This window comes from Vanessa cardui, chromosome 29 (genome assembly GCF_905220365.1).
Source record: "Vanessa cardui chromosome 29, ilVanCard2.1, whole genome shotgun sequence".
Taxonomy (NCBI): Eukaryota; Metazoa; Arthropoda; class Insecta; order Lepidoptera; family Nymphalidae; genus Vanessa; species Vanessa cardui.
In genome coordinates, this window is record NC_061151.1 from 460,414 (window position 1) to 479,093 (window position 18,680).

The 18,680-nt window shown below is 34.4% G+C and overlaps 1 protein-coding gene across 5 annotated transcripts in view; it reads right to left on the minus strand.

Moving 5' to 3' along the window:
- LOC124542015 (fasciclin-3) overlaps window positions 1-18,680 on the minus strand; it is a 163,954-nt gene that overhangs the window by 107,494 nt on the left and 37,780 nt on the right. For all 5 annotated transcript variants that reach the window (XM_047119971.1, XM_047119970.1, XM_047119969.1 and 2 more), the window contains exon 2: window positions 3,493-3,708. In XM_047119971.1, the coding sequence (XP_046975927.1) occupies window positions 3,493-3,544 (52 nt within the window). In that variant the 5' untranslated portion in view covers window positions 3,545-3,708. The remainder of the gene's footprint in view (window positions 1-3,492; window positions 3,709-18,680) is intronic.

Below are 18,680 nucleotides of genomic sequence, written 5' to 3' on the forward strand. Positions count from 1 at the left end.
TAGGGTACTTACTTATAATATTCATATTTTCAAAGCCGCGGGTAACAGCTAGTATTCATTAAAGCATGTAAAGCCGGGACGGTTAGCTAGTATTGTTACATTGAGGTTATCCACGTGTATTTAAAATTCAAGGTACTTTGAAATTAAATACTTTTTTTACAATTAAAAACTGGAAATAAACTCATGTACCTTGTTGATAAGGCTCTTATCAAACATATACATAAAGGAAGGCATATAAAATATATGATTCGATTCAACGGGGAAATGCTGCTAGCATTCTTGCCACCATTAGTTAGTAAATATTTTTACTTCATATTTGGACTTTGAGCTGAGATAGCCCAGTGGTTAGAACGCGTGCGTCTTAACCGATGATTGCGGGTTCAAATCCAGGCAAGCACCACTATACATATGTGCTTAATTTGTGTTTAATCTCCTGCTCAGCGGTGAAGGAAAAATCGTGATGAAACCTGCATGTGCCTAATTTCATCGAAATTCTGCCACACGTGGACAGCGTGGTGGAATATTTTCCAAACCATTCTATTAATAGAAGAGGAGGCTTTAGCCCAGTAGTGGAAAATTTACAGACTGTTACTTTTTCTTTTGTACTTTGTCGATAACAATTTTCTCTAATTTTCTTTACGTTTTTTTTCCATACAGCCGGTCAATAACTTTTTCCGGGATCTAAAATTAAATCTTTGTTCAATCAGCACAATTTAGTAAAATTCAATCAAGAATCCTCTTTATTTTCAGCTCATCTACGCTTGAGCTCTTCAAAATGATATCATATCTGTTTCTCTATACTATCGTGCTAAAACCACTGAGACTAGATATTGTTGTCTCAATTATTGTTAAAATACATCGCTTTTTGATCGAAACGAAGCGGGGTTAATGTATTTAGAAAAAGTTAGAATGTACGGAACATTTTTTTTCCAAATATTCACGCTAGAAAACGTCACTTCCGTACGAATAAACCACAAAGCGCTTTTTCCGAATTCCCTGTTTACTAACGCGTGCGTTTAAATATTTTCCGAAACGCCTGAATTAGCTTCGAAATAACTTTGCACTTTAATTAAATATATTTAGTACGTTTGTTTGAATGTTTACAAATTGTTTTTTATGTCATATACCTATAGTTATCTATAATACTGTTGGTCTGTGCGTTAGACAATAACAATTCGTCAAAAATAAGACCTGCTGATTTTAAAATAAGGCCTTTAAGGAAGGTACACCTTCTTTTTTTGAAGGTTCGTCAGGTTTCTATTGTGAACCAGTGGTAGTGTTTAATTAGATATTCAACAAGTGTAATGCTTCTGTGTATATTCTGTATTGTATTAGGGAATTTGTGTTCCTAGGTTCAAACTCCAGATGAATTCCATAAAAGATTATGAAGTTACATCGAAACATTCTCATTAACAGCTCGGAGTGTCAACATCAGAAGTGTACAACACCTGTGACTTGGAAGGCACGTAAAACTATTGGTCCTGCATCAGAACTGTTTCCGGACGTGTCTTATTTGCAGTTCCAAGATGAGAGGAATAAAGAAAAGCAATAGCAAACACACTTGTACGTAATGTCCTGCGTTAGCTGTCTTTGAGAGCAACGTGGCCGAAATAGGGCAGAACGATATTATTATTACTAATCTATACATATAACAAAATTGGCGTGTCTGTTTGTAATATTAAAATAGCCCTTATTTACCCCATGCATATATACGTATATGTATACACGGTACATATATTAAAGTAACATTTTATACAATTATTGTAGGTCTGTCTGTCTGTTTGTTTCGGCTAATCTCTGCAACGGCTGGACCGATTTTGATTGGACTTTCACTGACAGATAGTAGATATAATAGGGAGTAACTTAGGCTACGATTTTTTTTTTTTTATTCAAAGGCGTACAAGGTCGCGGGCGCAGTTAGTCTACTAATATTAGAAATGTGAAAGTAACTCGTTAGAAACGTCTGTCTCCACGCTTAAACCGATTTAGATTAAATTTGTTATGGGGTTTGAGTCTCGGGGAATAACATAGGCATCTTAATTTCAATTATCGAGGGGTTACAAATTTACGATGGAGATTATGACCAGTGTTATTAGAAATTTTATTTATTTCCCGCGAGAAAGTAACATCTAGTAATGTGTAGTGATGGATGAAATCTTTTTTATAATATAAGATGGCGGACGAGTATATGGGCCACCTGATGGTAAGTGGTCACCAACACCCATAGACTATGACGCTGTAAAAAATATTAACTAATCCTTACATCGTCAATGCGCCACCAACCTTGGGAACTAAGTTGTTATGTCCCTTGTACCTGTAGTTACACTGGCTCACTCACCCTTCAAACCGGAACACAGCAATACTGAGCACTGTTATTTGGCGGTAGAATAACTGATGAGTGGGTGGTACCTACCCAGACGGGCTTGCACAAAGCCCTACCATCATGTATCTTATCTTAATCCAGCCTAGCTATAATTAATTAATTAATAATTATTATAGAGCATATATGATATAATGATTACATATCAGTGATATTTCACCGTCGAGTTTTGTGGTGAGTGACGAGTTTATTTGTAAAGGAACTCCACAAGGCCTAGATTAATTGTTTTAACGGAAAATCGAATTTGATTGGATCTGTCACTTAGTAAAATTCAATGAAAGATATAGTAAGACACAAATTAGATGTAGCATCGGAAAATGCAATGGAATGAAAATAAAACCGATTAGTGCCGATTTACACAACCAATAGAAATAGCTCCCTATCGCGCCATTCGACGCTATTCGTCGCTGTAGATTCACAGGTCAGAGAAAGCAAGTGTATGTACATCGACGCGTCAAATTGACAAATATATAAGGTCATATGATATTACAAGTTATTACGTTTGTGCAAAGATCATATTCGCATGAGAAATAAATATTGATAATTTGGGATAGCGTACTTAATTCGGATGTGATCGGTTTTACGAATTTTGCCGACGCGACATCTAAGTTGTGTCGTACTATACTTAATTATTTATATAAATGTATTTAATAAATTATTTTATTATGTCCGGTTAGCATTAATTTCAAGAAGTTACGTCAAAAACGTATTGCATTTTTATAGGAAGACATTTACTTCAAATTCTTGTTATTATTATATTGATAAGTATATATGTATTCATTTAAGTATAATTTTTGTTTGTTTATATAAACAGTTTATTCGTTAAAACAAATATGGCATACAGTAATTTTAACAATAAAGTAATTGAAGTTAAGTTAGTTAATATTACTTATACTATTACATAATCTACCAATTATATATGATTATAACATTAAATGATTTTATTAAATGAGAATCATCAAATAAAATTGTGATATAAAATGACATATTATATCTATAGTCCTAGTTCCGAGCTTATAAATGAACTAAACCAAAATCTTATATACCATTGAATACCAAGTAGTGTAGTGACTATTTGATCTAACGAATAAAAATGACCATAAAAGTCTTACCTGTGACAACGGTTACGAGGAGAAGTCCAAAAAGAGCGGGAAGGACAGCCATCTTGTTCTATAGAAATCCTTTCACAGACACACACACTCGCATAACTAGACACGAAAGCGGTCACTTTTTATCCTTTTTGGTTTCAAAAAAATCCAAACAGGTTTAAACTGGACTCTTCTGTCTCACTCGCGCACGTGTTCCTCGATGCTGTTGTCTCTTTCGCTCTGCAACAAAAAGCAACAATGATCGACCATATTTTTTTTTCGGGCAAGGTGTTTTCGAGTTATGTAATTCAAAACCGATTGGTCCTGAGCTGCGTTCTGTCATCATTAGGGCGATTTTGGACGGTTTGTTTCATAATTTAATCTCTAGATCGTCCAAGATATACTGGTCTCTATGAGGGCATAAATAATGATACGTTTTTATGCTGAGGTAAGCTTCGACCTTATTTTTTTTATATTTTAATAAAGCAAAGATGTTATTCTTGACGTAAATTCAAATTTTTGTAGTCGACTTAGTAACGATTTTATTTTCATTTAAAATATTAGGCCGGAACAATATTTTGAAAATATTATACCATAAATATGTTTTTATTCAATATTAAAACGTAGGCCAGTTTGATAATAAGCGTGTTTCATAACAAGACATCTTGGTTACCCGAATCTGTCTGTAAGATCAAAATGTAGTTTATACAAAGTAGGATTTTACTGACACTTGATAAAAAAGGATTAATTTTGATCATAAATTAGTCGATATGTAGATTCTCCAAAAAATGCTAAGAAATTCAGTAGTTACCTATGTATACTTAGATCTTTAAAATTACGCAATTGATTTTGATGAGATTTTTTTTAATAGATAGTGATTCGAGAGGATAGTTTTTGTATATAATAGATGGACAATATAGTAAAGAAATATTAATAATTTGAGAAGTATCGAATGTGATGTATATAAACAAATTCTATAGTATATTTGGTATCAGCATTGCATCCGACAACCGTTGGGGAAAACGTGTTCTAGAGTGAAGACCGCGTCTCGGCAAACGTAGTGTAGGACGTCCTCAGGCTCGGTGGAGTGACGATATACGCAAGGCGGCAGGCAGGAGCTGGATGCGAGTAGCCGGAGAAAGACCACAGTGGCGTGCACTTGGGAAAGCCTATGTCCAGCAGTGGACAAAAACGGGCTGATGATGATGATGATGATTGCATCCGTGTGAAGCTTCAAGTTTTTTTTTATATATTCTGATAATAATAAACCGACTCGAATTCCACGATGTATAAAATTCTCAGTTATAAATTGTTTCGATTATTAAAAAGTTAGAAAAGCATTTGTTTCTTAAATTTCTTGGATTCCGCGTCTCGGGATTCGAGTTTAATTGAAATCTCCGCGGAATTGAAGCCGGAGGCTTTGTAACTTTGATTTATACATTGCCTTAGTTTATAACTTCGGTGTCATTCGAAGTTATTACTTCTTATTTAATAATAAAAAAACAGCCTGTAAATTTCCCACTGCTGGGCTAATGTCCTCCTCTTCCATTAAGGAGAGGGCTTGAAACATATTCCACCACGCTGTTCCAATGCGGTTAGGTGGAATGCACATGTGGCTGAATTTAAATGAAATTAGACACATGCGGGTTTCCTCACAATGTTTTCCTTCATCGCCTAGCACGAGATGAATTATAAACACAAATTAAGAACCCGAAATCATCGGTTAAGATGCACGTGGTCTAACCACAGGACCATCTCGGCTCTATTTAATATTAAGTCATGAATAGTCTGTCCATCTAGTAGGCAAAAGGCCTCCTTACCTGATTACACCGAGTTTCAATATATGTTGGTAAGATACATATGTAATATACATACGAAACGTGCAGGTTTCTCTCACGATATTTTTTGTTTTTATATCGAATTTATACGTATGTTAAGATTTTGTTTGTAAGACTTACACAATCTATATTAAGATATACATTTATGTTACATATAGGCCATGATTATTAAGCGTTTCCTTCCAGACCGTAGTCCTCAGTTAAGATCCACCTATTCTAAGCATTGAGCTAAGAAGTACTAAAGACTCTCCCTGGGTTCGCACGGATGCCATACTGATACTAAATATATTGGCCATGTACATACACTAACCTTCCTCGCGAATCACTCTATTTATTAAAAGTAATCCTTTGCGTAGTTTCAAAGATGTAAGCATACATAGTGACAGACAGCGGTAAGCGACTTTGTTTTATAGTATGTAATGATAATGATTTATAAAATATGGCGTACACATCATTCAACCAAAATTTCTTTAACATCCGATGTATTGATATGAGTTTTAATTAAAATAACCAAGCATCTATGTTTATTTGTGCGCCCGTCGACTTCTGCCGTTCTCACGCATGGGTACGGTCAGCATAAAAAATTAACATATTTAATTTAAATGGCGCATACGTCTTTTCGCGTGGAGTATGATTTCAAGGACGATTATTTTACTTTTGATAAATCAAATTGCTATCAGTTTTTACTATTTCATTAATAAAATCAGTTACGTGAACAAAGACATTCGTAGTTAATGTCAAAATATCGAGCTCAACCAAATAAGAATAAAAACATGTTAAAAATCCCATATTAAATACTTGTAATGATGACAAAAAAAGACTAATCAGCTGTTATTTTAGAAAATACATGGTCCAAACTAGTACAAATATGCTTTAAACAATTATAAAAGTACCATCAATAATAAATCAGTATAAGATATATAAAATTAGCATAATAATAGTTTTATTAATCTGTATTAATATTATAAATGTGGACGTATCTCTGTCTGTCAATCTTTTACGATCAAAACACTGAACCGAATTTGATGGAATGAAACAAACTTGAACTCAAACAAAGGACATAGGCTGGTTTTTTACCTAACACATGACAACCAACATCCAAAAAATCGAGCAAAGCCGCGGGCAATAACTAGAACTATGTAACTTGTTAATTTAAATAATTGTATTAATTAACATGACTTTGTATTTTTTAAATGTTAAAAAAGAGTAACTACTGAATTTCTTGTTGGTTCTTCTCGGTAGAATCTACTTTCCGAACCGGTGGTAGCTTTACTTAATTGTTAATTGACGATTCAGAAGTGCTTGTAAAAGCCCACTAGAATAAAGATTTTTTTGATTATGATTTTATTGAAAAAAAACTTCGTCCAATGCTAATTATAGTAGATAAAATTAATTATATTTATCTGTCAACGGTACACGATGCGTCGTTGCGCGGGCGCATCCGTTGCACAGAAATAGCTTGCTTTGTCCCGGAGCCGTTCATACCGTCGATACTCGATCTCTCCTTAGCCATTTCTAATTTATACGTATAAGGATATTATACTCTTGATTTGTAAAACGCATTTGTTTCTATTTACGTACAAATTGGAATTGTAAACATTGTATTTCCTTCTCAATTTTCTAATTCATCTATACATGTAATAAAATTGGAGTGTCTGTTTGTAATATTAAAATAACTCCTTTTACTCAATGCATATGAATGTACACGGTACATTTACCAAAATGACATTTTTTTATTTTTTGTCTCTCTGTTTGTTCCGGCTAATCTCTGGAACGGCTGGACCGATTTTAACGGGACTTTCACAGACAGATAACTGATATAATAAGGAGTAACTTAGGCTACAATTTTTTTTTGTTAAATTCAAACGCGTACAAGGTCGCGGGCACAGCTAGTTTATAAATAAAATCTGAAATCAAAACCATAACAAACTTTTGGACCTACATTTTACGACACAATTATTATTATCATTACATAGTATAAAACAAAGTCGCTTACCGCTGTCTGTCCCTATGTATGCTGAGATCTTTAAAATTATGCAATTGATTTTGATACGGTTTTTTTAATAGATAGTGATTCGATAGGAAGGTTTTTGTAAAGAATATATGGGCAATATAGTAAAGAAATACGGATAATTTTAGAAGTTTCTAATGTGATGTAATTAAACAATTGTGTAGAATATTCGGGCGGGTCGCTAGTTAATTTAAATTAAGAGTCACCAAAGAGTCACCGAAAAATGTGCAAATAAACAAATATTTGGTGTGTGTGATCGTCAATAAATATCACATCCAAAGTCATCTATCATTTGTATAATCATTCACTGTGTAACAAGCGTTATTTGTTTTACAAAAATAACATGGATTTTAAATGTCTGGCGAATTTTATTACCGAATTTAAATTCAATAAAATTTACTTTAATCTAATAAACTAAATGCTCAAAATGGTGGGTTGTTTAGTTAAAAACAATTATATCTTTGACTAGTTGTTGCAAGCAAGCAAGGCTTCGCTCCGTATTAGGGGCTTGATAGTTATGTGTCAGGCCAAAAAAGTAAGCTATCGTTCTTTGGAGGTCAAGTTGGCTTCATAGCAAATTTCATCAAATTCGGTTCATTGGTTTTGTCGTGAAAGAGAAACAGACAGAGAAACAAACGGACAGCGCTACTTTCTCATTTATAATATTAAGTATAAATTTGTTATTTAGAAGGGAATATGTTTCATTAAAATATTTTCAACTTGTACGCAGACGAAGCCACAGCAAAAGTACTATAGCTTGTAAGTTATGGTAACGTTATGATGGTAATTAAATAGCTTTTATAACGCATGCAAGTGTGGATGAGTTCACCCTTGACGGTGGTACCACTCTGACGTCATTGTTAGCACACCGTTGCTGAGTAACCATTGATCGGGGCGACCACCCCTCCACGCCCCCATGTACCTCATAATACACTTGATCGTGTCTTTATGCTGTTAGAAGTTTTGAAAGCTTAATTTTAGTACGTTGGGTTTATTAATAGCGTGAGATTTTTGTCCTAGTTATTATGGGACTATAGCTAAGGACAGAGGCTTCTTTTTTGATTGTAGAAGAATAGAAAATATATCACTATCATTACATATTATAAAATAAAGTGTGTTTCTATGTTCGCGATAAACTCTTAAACTACTGAACGGATTTTCATGCTGTTTTCACTAATAGATAGAGGGATTCATAAGGAATGTTTAGATATATAATTTATTCAGGCTTTTGTGTAAATAAGTTGAAATAGGACGACAATTGTTTAAAAAATAAAAAGCCTATGTTCAACCGTTCGAAGCTGGGACGGGCCGCAAGTATATTTTTAATTAAATCAAAAATCCAATAACTTAATCACTCGGCCCGAACTCAGGACTTCGATTTGACCACATATATAGCCACTAAACCAACGCGAATACATTATAATTAGTATCGAATCAAAACCTTAACGGGATAAATGATAAAACGAGCAAAACCGCAGAGCATCGTTGTCATCAGCGCTATACATGACGACACAAAACACAGGCAATTAGCCTTAAATCATGTTACGTCGAATGTGGGGAATGTGGCCATAAATCTATAATGTTGCCTGTTATTCCGTTCTCCTTTAATATTTACATTCTTGTGATTATTACATAAAATAATGTGAAATAAATATGAGACAACATCACATACATTACTCTGATCCCAATGTAAGTAGCTGGAGCACTTGTGTTATGGAAATCAGAAGTAACGATGGTACCACAAACACCCAGACCCAAGACAACATAGAGAACTAATGGTAATCTACATCGACTCGGCCGGGAATCGAACCCGGGACCTCAGCGTGGCGTACCCATGAAAACCGGTGTACACACCACTCGACCACGGAGGTCGTCAAATAAATTACTTGGTGACAAGACTCTTGTCTGTCTAGGTAAGAACCGGCCACTCATCATAAATTCTAAGAGCTTTGTGCAAGCGTGTCTGGGTAGGTACCAACCACTCATAAGAATCTACCGCCAATCAACAGTACTCATCATTGCTGTTTCGGTTTAAAGGGTGAGGGAGCCAGTGTACCTACAGGCACAAGGAATATGGAACCCACCAAAGGTCATTGATCAGATGTTTTGGTATATATATTTTTGTACGAAGTAGTATGGAAGCTAGTTGTATAGAAATAACAAAAATATATACATGAACAGTATTTGAAGTACAAACTTTGCAAGAAACTAAGACGGCGCAACACAAGGCGAGTACATTTCGCAGTTATTTCCGGCACATGGAGGTATTCTCACGATGTTTTCATTGCGAAGATAGGATGAATTCTAAACAAAACATGATGCTTGCTAAATCTTGTACTTGCTTTCTATCTCAGATTAAGATACATATTCCACTTACTTAATCACAAATACAGTTTTAATTACTTAGAATTATTAGCCCTTATTAGTGTCCCTATTTGACGATCTCCGTAGTCGAGTAGTGTGTACACCGGTTTTCATGGGTACGATTCCGAGGATGTAGGAAATGTTCATTAGTTCTCTATGTTGTGTGTTTGTGGTACCATCGTTAAACATAGATTTCTATGTCGTACGAAGGTAATGTCTATTTGGTATATTGTAAGAAAAAGATATTTATATGATGCCTATTGAAAATCGTATGTTATGCTTCCTCTCTGACCATGTACCGAAGTGAAGTAACAAAATTCGATCACATCAAAATCGAGTTTTAGTTTCTTAAATATTATGGGGTCTAATATAAGCCTTGTACCGGCATTATGATAATTTTCACAGAAGTTATAAATGGAAAAAAATAAAAAAATTACTCATGCCACAGCCAATGTGTTAAAATAATAACTGGAACAATTCCTGTATTGTTGATTTCCTAGAAACAATCCGCGCTATTCGTTATCGTAAACAGTTTAATGAGTAACGGAGGAACGAAAACGATAAGACGTTAGTTACACGTCAATAAACAAACGTTATGGTGACCCGATTACTGTATCAACTGCAGTTAGGTCTACACTGTGCGTTTAAAGTAATTACAAGAAGAAATAAGAATCAACTCGTAAACCCTACAGTGTAGTACAGAGAACGTTTCTATGTCCTTCCTTTGAGTCCAAGTTTACTTTATATCAAATTTGGATCAACGGTTTGGTTGCCAACAGACAGATACACAGAGTTACTTTCACATTTATAATATTAGTATAAGTTGGTGTTTTAATTCAAGCGGAATTTTTAATAACAATTTTACTAACTAACTCTAAAACGTATATTTTATTGTCTATTATTTAATGTAATTGTATATTGAAAACAATTTCGTACCAATTAGGTGTCCCAAAACACTTTTCGCTTAATATTTTTGCATTGCTTTTAAGGAATTACTAATACACCTATTTACCCCTCTAATTAAGTACAAAGCTCGAGTCAGGAGTGGGGACGAAAATAGCCTAAGAGATCAGAATTTTACATCGTGACAATCAAATCAAATCAAAATAAACTTAATTCAAGTAGGCTTTTACAAGCATTCTTGAATCGTCATTTTCCAATTAAGTGAAGCTGCCGTCGGTTCGGAGAGATTCTACTGAGAAAACCGGCCAGAAACTCAGTAGCTACTCTTTTTTAACATTTAAAAAATTCAAAGTCATGTTAGTTAAATACAATAATTTAAATTAATATATTCTGTTTGGAAGTCAACGGGTATTAACTACACGCTTTTTTACCATCTATAAAATCTTGTATCGAGTAATATGCTTTTTACAAATGATTCCAGAAATAATTGCCTCAATAAAACCTAATTAAGTTCATGGAGTATTTAATTAAAAAATCAATAAGCTACATGCGAAAGTGGCCTAATTGAAATGTAAAAGTGTGCCAAGTTCCCGTCAAGTAGAAAGTAAAACTTACGATTATTAATGCTTAACTGTGCTTAACTCGATAAGCTCTCTATACGGCACGTTCGATCCAAACAACTATATTGTATTAGGGTTCCGCTGTCGAATGAAAAATCTTCCTCACTAAGATTTTACGTCTTAATTAAACATCATACCGTGAAGTTGGCTTGACACATTTTAAGGGTAGAGAAAATATTATAGGGTACCTAAAAAGTGGGGTTTCCTTTGCTTGTGTACTTGTCATGAGGTATTGTCCAATACTGGAGGCACTGGGTAGGCGTTGTGGAGGGCACAGTGGGAGTGAGGAGTTGAATGATGATGGTGATAATGATGAGCTGAAGGAAGTGGCGGAACCCACAACAATCCAGGAGGATGGAAAAGACCGAGTATTAGTCTCCATATGCGCACATCACCATCATACTCCTGCTCTTATCACAATTTTATTCGGGGTCGGCGCAGCATGTCTTTTCCTTACCTACTTCTCTGTCAGACGTCATCTCTCAAGTAACATTCTTTCTAACCATATCGTCTTTCACACAATCCATCCATCGTTTCCTTGGTCTTCCTCTACCTCTATATGCATATGCGGACATACTTTAAAATATATTATTTTGTGAATATGTATGACGAAGATGATGACCTTGAACCAAGCCATATTTCCGGCTCCCTGACATACATACATATATATATGTATGATATTGTATCATCCTCTTTATTGATGAAATTAGCACTGAATCCGTAGCGTCGTTTAAAAGATCTAAGACTTTGTTATACACAATGGAAACATGCATAACAGTAATCAAATTAATTAAAATTATATGATAAGCAGCAATTATACATTTTAATACTTTTACTGCGTGATAATTGAAAGTTAGAATATTATAATTGGACGCGAGAAACTTTGAAATAATTATTTTCACAAGTATAACATATGAGTGAAATGGAAAACGTTAATTGTAACATAGAATACTAATTACAGCTTAATTACGATCTAAACTTGCGGTTTCACCCGCACGTAATTTACAAACCTATATCTGAAGGTCAACTTAGGTGACAGTGTTAAACTGCCTTTCTCCGAACTCAAACTATTTCGATTTAAAATTCCATCAAAATCGGTTCAGCGGTTTAAGATTCACATATTGATTGACAGAGGTACATATATTCGTATAGATAGAAGTATAATGTCTTAACTCGCTGGCTGGTACAGCGTAAACTATAAAGTATGGAAGTTTCGAAATTTGGAGGATACAAGGGTATTTATGGGGTATGGTAAGGGTTTATAAGGGTAGTTTAGGAAGCATGTTGATAGTCTTCTTCGATTTAATCAACGTGCCTTTCATTTAAGCATCCTTAAGTCACTTAGATATATAAATATCGACGTAGTTAGACTTTAGAAAAAAGTAACAGCATGTCAATTTCCCACTGCTGGGCTAAGGCCTCCTATCCCATTAAAGAGAGGGCTTGGAACATAATCCACCACGTTGTTCAAATGCGGGTTGGAATGCACATGTGGCAAAATTTCGATGATATTAGACACATGCATGTTTTCTCACGATGTTTTCCTTCACAGCCGAGCTGGAGATGAATTATAAACACAAATTAAGTACATGCCTGGCCTGGATTAGAACCCGCAATCATCGGTTAAGATGCACGCGTTCTAAACACTGGGCCATCTCAGCTCAATCATCAGCTCATTTCTTTAGAAATGCCGACTTATCTATACTACTATATTTATATTATAAATGTGAAAGTTACGCTGTCTGTAGCTCATTCACGACCAAACCGCTGAACCGAATTTGATGAAATTTGATGATAAGCAAACTTGACCTCCAAGGAAGGACCTAGGCAACTTTTTTGCCTAAAACTTGACAACTAACACCCTAAAACGAGCGTAGTCGTGAACAACAACTAGTAAAATAAAAATACCTATAATCACTGTATGCTCTCCTCTTAAAGTTATAGAAGCCAATTTAATTAGTTTTATGCGGGTTGATGGCATGGACTGAATAATAAACACAAATTAATGCCTTGAAATTATTTTGGTGCCATGCCAGATCTAGCACCATATAGTATTTTTCAACCTTATCGTATAAATGTAATCATTCCTCATATTGCCAATGTGCCAATAACAAGATGTTATATCCTTTGTGCTTTTACACTGGCTCACATTCGCAGATATTTTTAACTTTGCCGTTTCGTAAATTCAAATCGTTTGTAAAAAATACATTGGTAAAAAGGCATATTATTCGATGCAAGATTTTGTAGATGATAAAAAAGCTGTTGACTTCCAGGCAGGATACATTACATACATATATAACTGTATTTAACTAATATGATTGTATTTTTTAAATGTTGGAAAAGAGTAACTACTGACTATCTTGTCGGATCTTCTCGGTAGAATATACTTTCCGAACCGGTTGTAGCTTCACTTAATTGTTAAATGACGATTCAAAAGTGAAGCCCACTTGAATAAAGTTTATTTTGATTTTGATTTCACTATGACTTCAGGTGGAATGTCTTATCGCTTAGTGGTGCCAACCCTAAAAATCACAAACCTACCACCAAATACAAATATAATATACGAAACCCTTATAAATCGTAATGAATATATTCGGAACATTTTTCTCATGACAGCTATTATAATGAATTGTTCCGACGTGATTCGAAAGTGTGATGGTTTTGGCACACATTTTGATCCAGATCTCTGGTGATAGGAAACCAAGCAAGAGTCTAAGATTCATACTTCATCATCATTATCATGGACTTCAATACATGTTCTTAATAACTCTTATCCAGTAAGATAGATGATCATATTGTCAAATCCAGCTATCAATGACAGTTTGTGAAACAAACATACCAACATTAAGCATTATAATATTAGTATAGCGTGTGATTTATTCTTGAACATATACATATGTCGGCGCGATATTAACGTATTTAAGAAAAACACGCGTCCAGAAATGATTATTTTAATAATTTAAAACTGTTTGATTGTTAAATGAATAATTTTTAGTGAATTTTGAAATGTTAAATTAGTCTGAAATATTTTAGTGTTTGTAAATAGGTGATGTTGAACAAGTCTACCCACCTATTTTTGTTATAAAAGACCAAGCGCCCGCTGGTATCGACTGGCTTGGTCGAGCCGTAGGAGCGATCGGATTGCCTCATAATGAAATAAATCAGAGAAGAATATTCCCTGAGTTTCATTTCAAACCTCCGAGGATGGATAAAGATCGAAACCCTGACACTCGTGACGTCAGCTATGCTGACGTCATGTTTTTTTATAGCGGGCTCGGACATGCGAATCCGTTATATATAACTATTTAAAAAAAAACTACAGATTTACTCAGGATAAGTAACATTTGCTTATCAATAAACCGTTTCGTATTAATTTTCCGGTTATAACCTATTCGTTATAGTCGATTGTAACGCATAACAATATAGTATACGCTTATAATGTAGGTTAAGAGTTTATGTATTGTTTACTAACGTGATAGATATACTAGCCATTCTTACTTCCTATATATATGTAGTATAACTAAGTCGTGTTCCGTTGTTTATCCGTCGCTATGCATAGATTAAATCTACGGAACGGATTTTGATGATTTAAAAATTGAGTGATTCAAGCCGAGATGGTCCAGTGGTTAGAAGGCGTGCATCTCAACCGATAATTGCAGATTCAAACCCAGACAAGTATTACTGAATTTTTATGTGTTTAATATGTGATTATTATTCATCTCGAGTTCGGCGGTGAGGGAAAACATCATGTGTCTAATTTTAACTAAATTCTGCCACATGTGTATTCCCCCGTATTGGAGCAGTATTGTGGAATATGCTCCAAACCTTATCCTCAAAAAGAGGAGGCCTTAACCCAGCAGAAGAAATTTACTTTCTGTTAATGTTGTAAATGCAATATTATTAAGTACCTTAAATAAATTGTGAATTTAACATAAATAAATATACCCCTGAATTATAATTACATGAGTATAACGCACTCACCTGCTTTTATTTGAAGAATTCGTACCACACTACGACCTCGAAAACTTTGTAATTAGGATAAAAGTTTCGAGAATATTAAGTTGTTTGAAAGTACCAGAAAAAAGTCCTTAGGGATTTCGAGGCAGTATATTTATAAAACCTGTGGTTTTGTTGCTTAAATTATATTATTTATTATACTATACATCTTTAATATAGCGACCCGCCCCGCCCTATAGGACTCTGGAATAACATAGCTTTCTACTTGTAACAACCTCCGTGGTCGAGTGGTGTTTACACCGATTTTCATGGGTACCCCACTCCGAGGTCCTGGGTTCGATTGCCGGCTGAGTCGTTGATGTAAATTATCATTAGTTTTCTATGTTGTCTTGGGTCTGGGTGTTTGTGGTACCGCCGTTACTTCTGATTTTCCATACACTAGTGCTTTAGCTACTTATATTGGGATCAGAGTAACGTTTGTGATGTTGTCTCATATTTATTTATTTATTAACCTTTTTTGAGTTTGATCAGTAGTTTTGGAGAGTACAGGGGGTACTCTACAGACAAAGAGACAAATTTTACTTTTTTACTAATAGGAGTATCATCAATCATTTGTATTGGCTGTCTACAACAATCTGTAAAATTCCAACTGCTGAACTAAGGCCTCCACTCCGTTTGAGGAGAAGTTTAGGAGCATATTCCACCACACTGCTCCAATAATTGGTGGATTAACGGAAGGAGGAAGGATTTCATTGAAATTAGTCACATGCAGGTTTCCTCAGGATGTTTTCCTTCACCGCCTTTAAGCATTAAGCACATGAAAATTCGGTGCTGTGCATTTGAATCTGACATCATCGGTTAAGATGTCCTCGATAACCACTGGGCCATCTCGGCTAATTAAATATTTCCTGATATTTAGTAAATAATTAATTATAATGAACTAGCTGATGTCGCAAAAGGCCAAGGAGACTGAGATCGCAACGTGATATCGTCAGAGTGAAAGGTATAGGCCGGGGAGCGATTGGCGAAAGACTTTACTTATCTCTTTATGTAAATTACTTTGATAATATTGATTTCTTAATTATTGTTGATTTGAGTGCATTTTAATTACTTTTGATTAAAGAGGTTCATTTTTTATATTAGGAGTTTCGTCGAGAGGTTATCGGTAGATAATTTTCAATAGATTAAAGATAATTATTCCGGTTATGTGAAAGTCGTTTGTTTAATCCTGTTACTGGCGCAGCATTGAGCTGAGAAAGTAATGTATATTTAGTACGAAAATAAATCACTATATAAAGGACACTATATGTTAGAACATATAATTTACAACAATTGAATTTATTGTTACTTTTTTAAATAATATAATTTAATCCTGAAATAAAAATATCCACAACTAACCATAGCCACATACTACCCTGGCTTCGCACAAGTGCAATGCTGATATTAAATATACTACATTTTTTTTTATTTACGACATCATATTAGAAACTTCTAAAATACATAAACCATAATATACAAAAACCTTTCTCTCGAATCAATCTATCTTTTAAAAAAGGCAGCATCAAAATCCATTGCGTAATTTAAAAGATCTAAGCATACATAGGGACAGACAGCGGTAAGCGACTACGTATAGTATGTAATGATAACATTAAAGCTTTAGAACCGAAAAGTATTACCCAATTTAAAACTTCAACTAGCATCGACAACTGAATGGAGAGTTAAGCTCTTAAGGCGTCAAGCCATCAGATGACTCAACGGGAATCCACTTTAACGCTACAATGATTCAAACTTCACCATTATGATGTTAAATCGACGTGTTCCGTGTATTAACCCGATTTAGTTACTTTCTCTTCTTAAATGCCAGTTGTGGTTTCTACTTAACTTTTTATCTACTATGAGTAATATCTATGTATATGGTCAATTTTTAATTTTTTTTTTAATTTTATTTTGATTAATGCATTAAATATAACATTTTTCATTGAAAAATACTTGCGTAATATAAGTTTATATGTAACTAGCGACCCGCCCCGGCTTCGCAAGGGGGCTATACAGATACTAAATATACTATAGAATTAGTTTATTTACGACATGGCATTAGAAACTTCTAAAATTGTCAGTGTTTCTTTACTATATTGTCCATGTTATATTCAAAAACCTTTCTCTCTATCTATTAAAAAAACTGTATCAAAATTCTTTGCGTAATTATAAAGATCTAAGCATACATAGGAACAGACTTTAAGCGACTTTATTTGATACTATGAAATGATAAATAAATATTAATAAAAATACGTAATATCTGTTAACACATTAAGGCATAACATCAGATATTACCGCTCTCAATTCAAAAAACTTGATTTGAACAAATAGTTAAAATAAAACACAATAATAGTCCTCGCCTCCTGGCCTACGTAGCATACCGGTTGGCTCAGTACAATGGGCAAACGGGTCTGCGGTCAGTGACCTGCGGTTTGATCTAACTTTGAATAGACGTTAGGAATCATATTAATTACTAGCCACGAAATACATACTAACAAAAAAACATATTTTTACTGAAACAAATAAGTCAGAAATTATTGTTGATTGAGCGTGCACAGTAAAAGGAATATTAGAATAGTACGACTCAACTCAGACGTAGCATCGGCATAATTCGTAAAACCGATCACATCCGAACTAAGTACGCCATCCCAAATTATCAATATTTATTTCTTATGCGAATATGATCTTTACACAAACGTAATAACTTGTAATATCATATGACCTAATATATTCGTCAATTTGACACGTTGATTTACACGCACTCGCTGTCTCGGGTTGAACTGACGAGAGAATCTATAGCGACGAATAGCGTCGAATGGCGCGATAGGGAGCTGTTTCTATGGGTTGTGTGAATCCTAAGCAAACTCAACTCAAACTCAAATTCCTTTATTCAACATAAAAGCATTACACTTACTTATTGATTGTCAAATAAACACTACCACCGGTTCGGAAAAAGGAACACCCTGACCTGAGAAGAACCGGCGAAAGAAACTCAGTGGGTCTTTTTTTTCTGTTATTTTTTTTTTGTCAAATTTATAAGGTACATAGTAGTATATGATTAGAAATAGCCAGGAGGCGATCGTTTCATTCCCAAGGTGTGCTATCAAACATAAACTCGCTAATTGTATAGTAACCTTTTGCACACAAGCGTTCCTTAACAATTTTTTTAAATTTGGCAACAGAAGCATTTTGAACGCTTTCTGGGATCCTGTTGTAGAAGCGTATACATTGCCCCACAAAAGAGTTACTGACTCTATGCAGTCGAGTAACAGGAGTAACAAGATTGTGTTTGTTCCTTGTACCAATGTTATGAGAATCACATTTTCTCATAAAAACATTAATATTTTTCCGTACATACAAAACATTACAAAATATGTATTGAGAAGCAACAGTCAATATCTTAATTTCTTTAAATCTATGCCTTAATGATTCCTTGGCTCCTAGGTTATAGATTGCGCGAATAGCCCTCTTCTGCAGCACAAA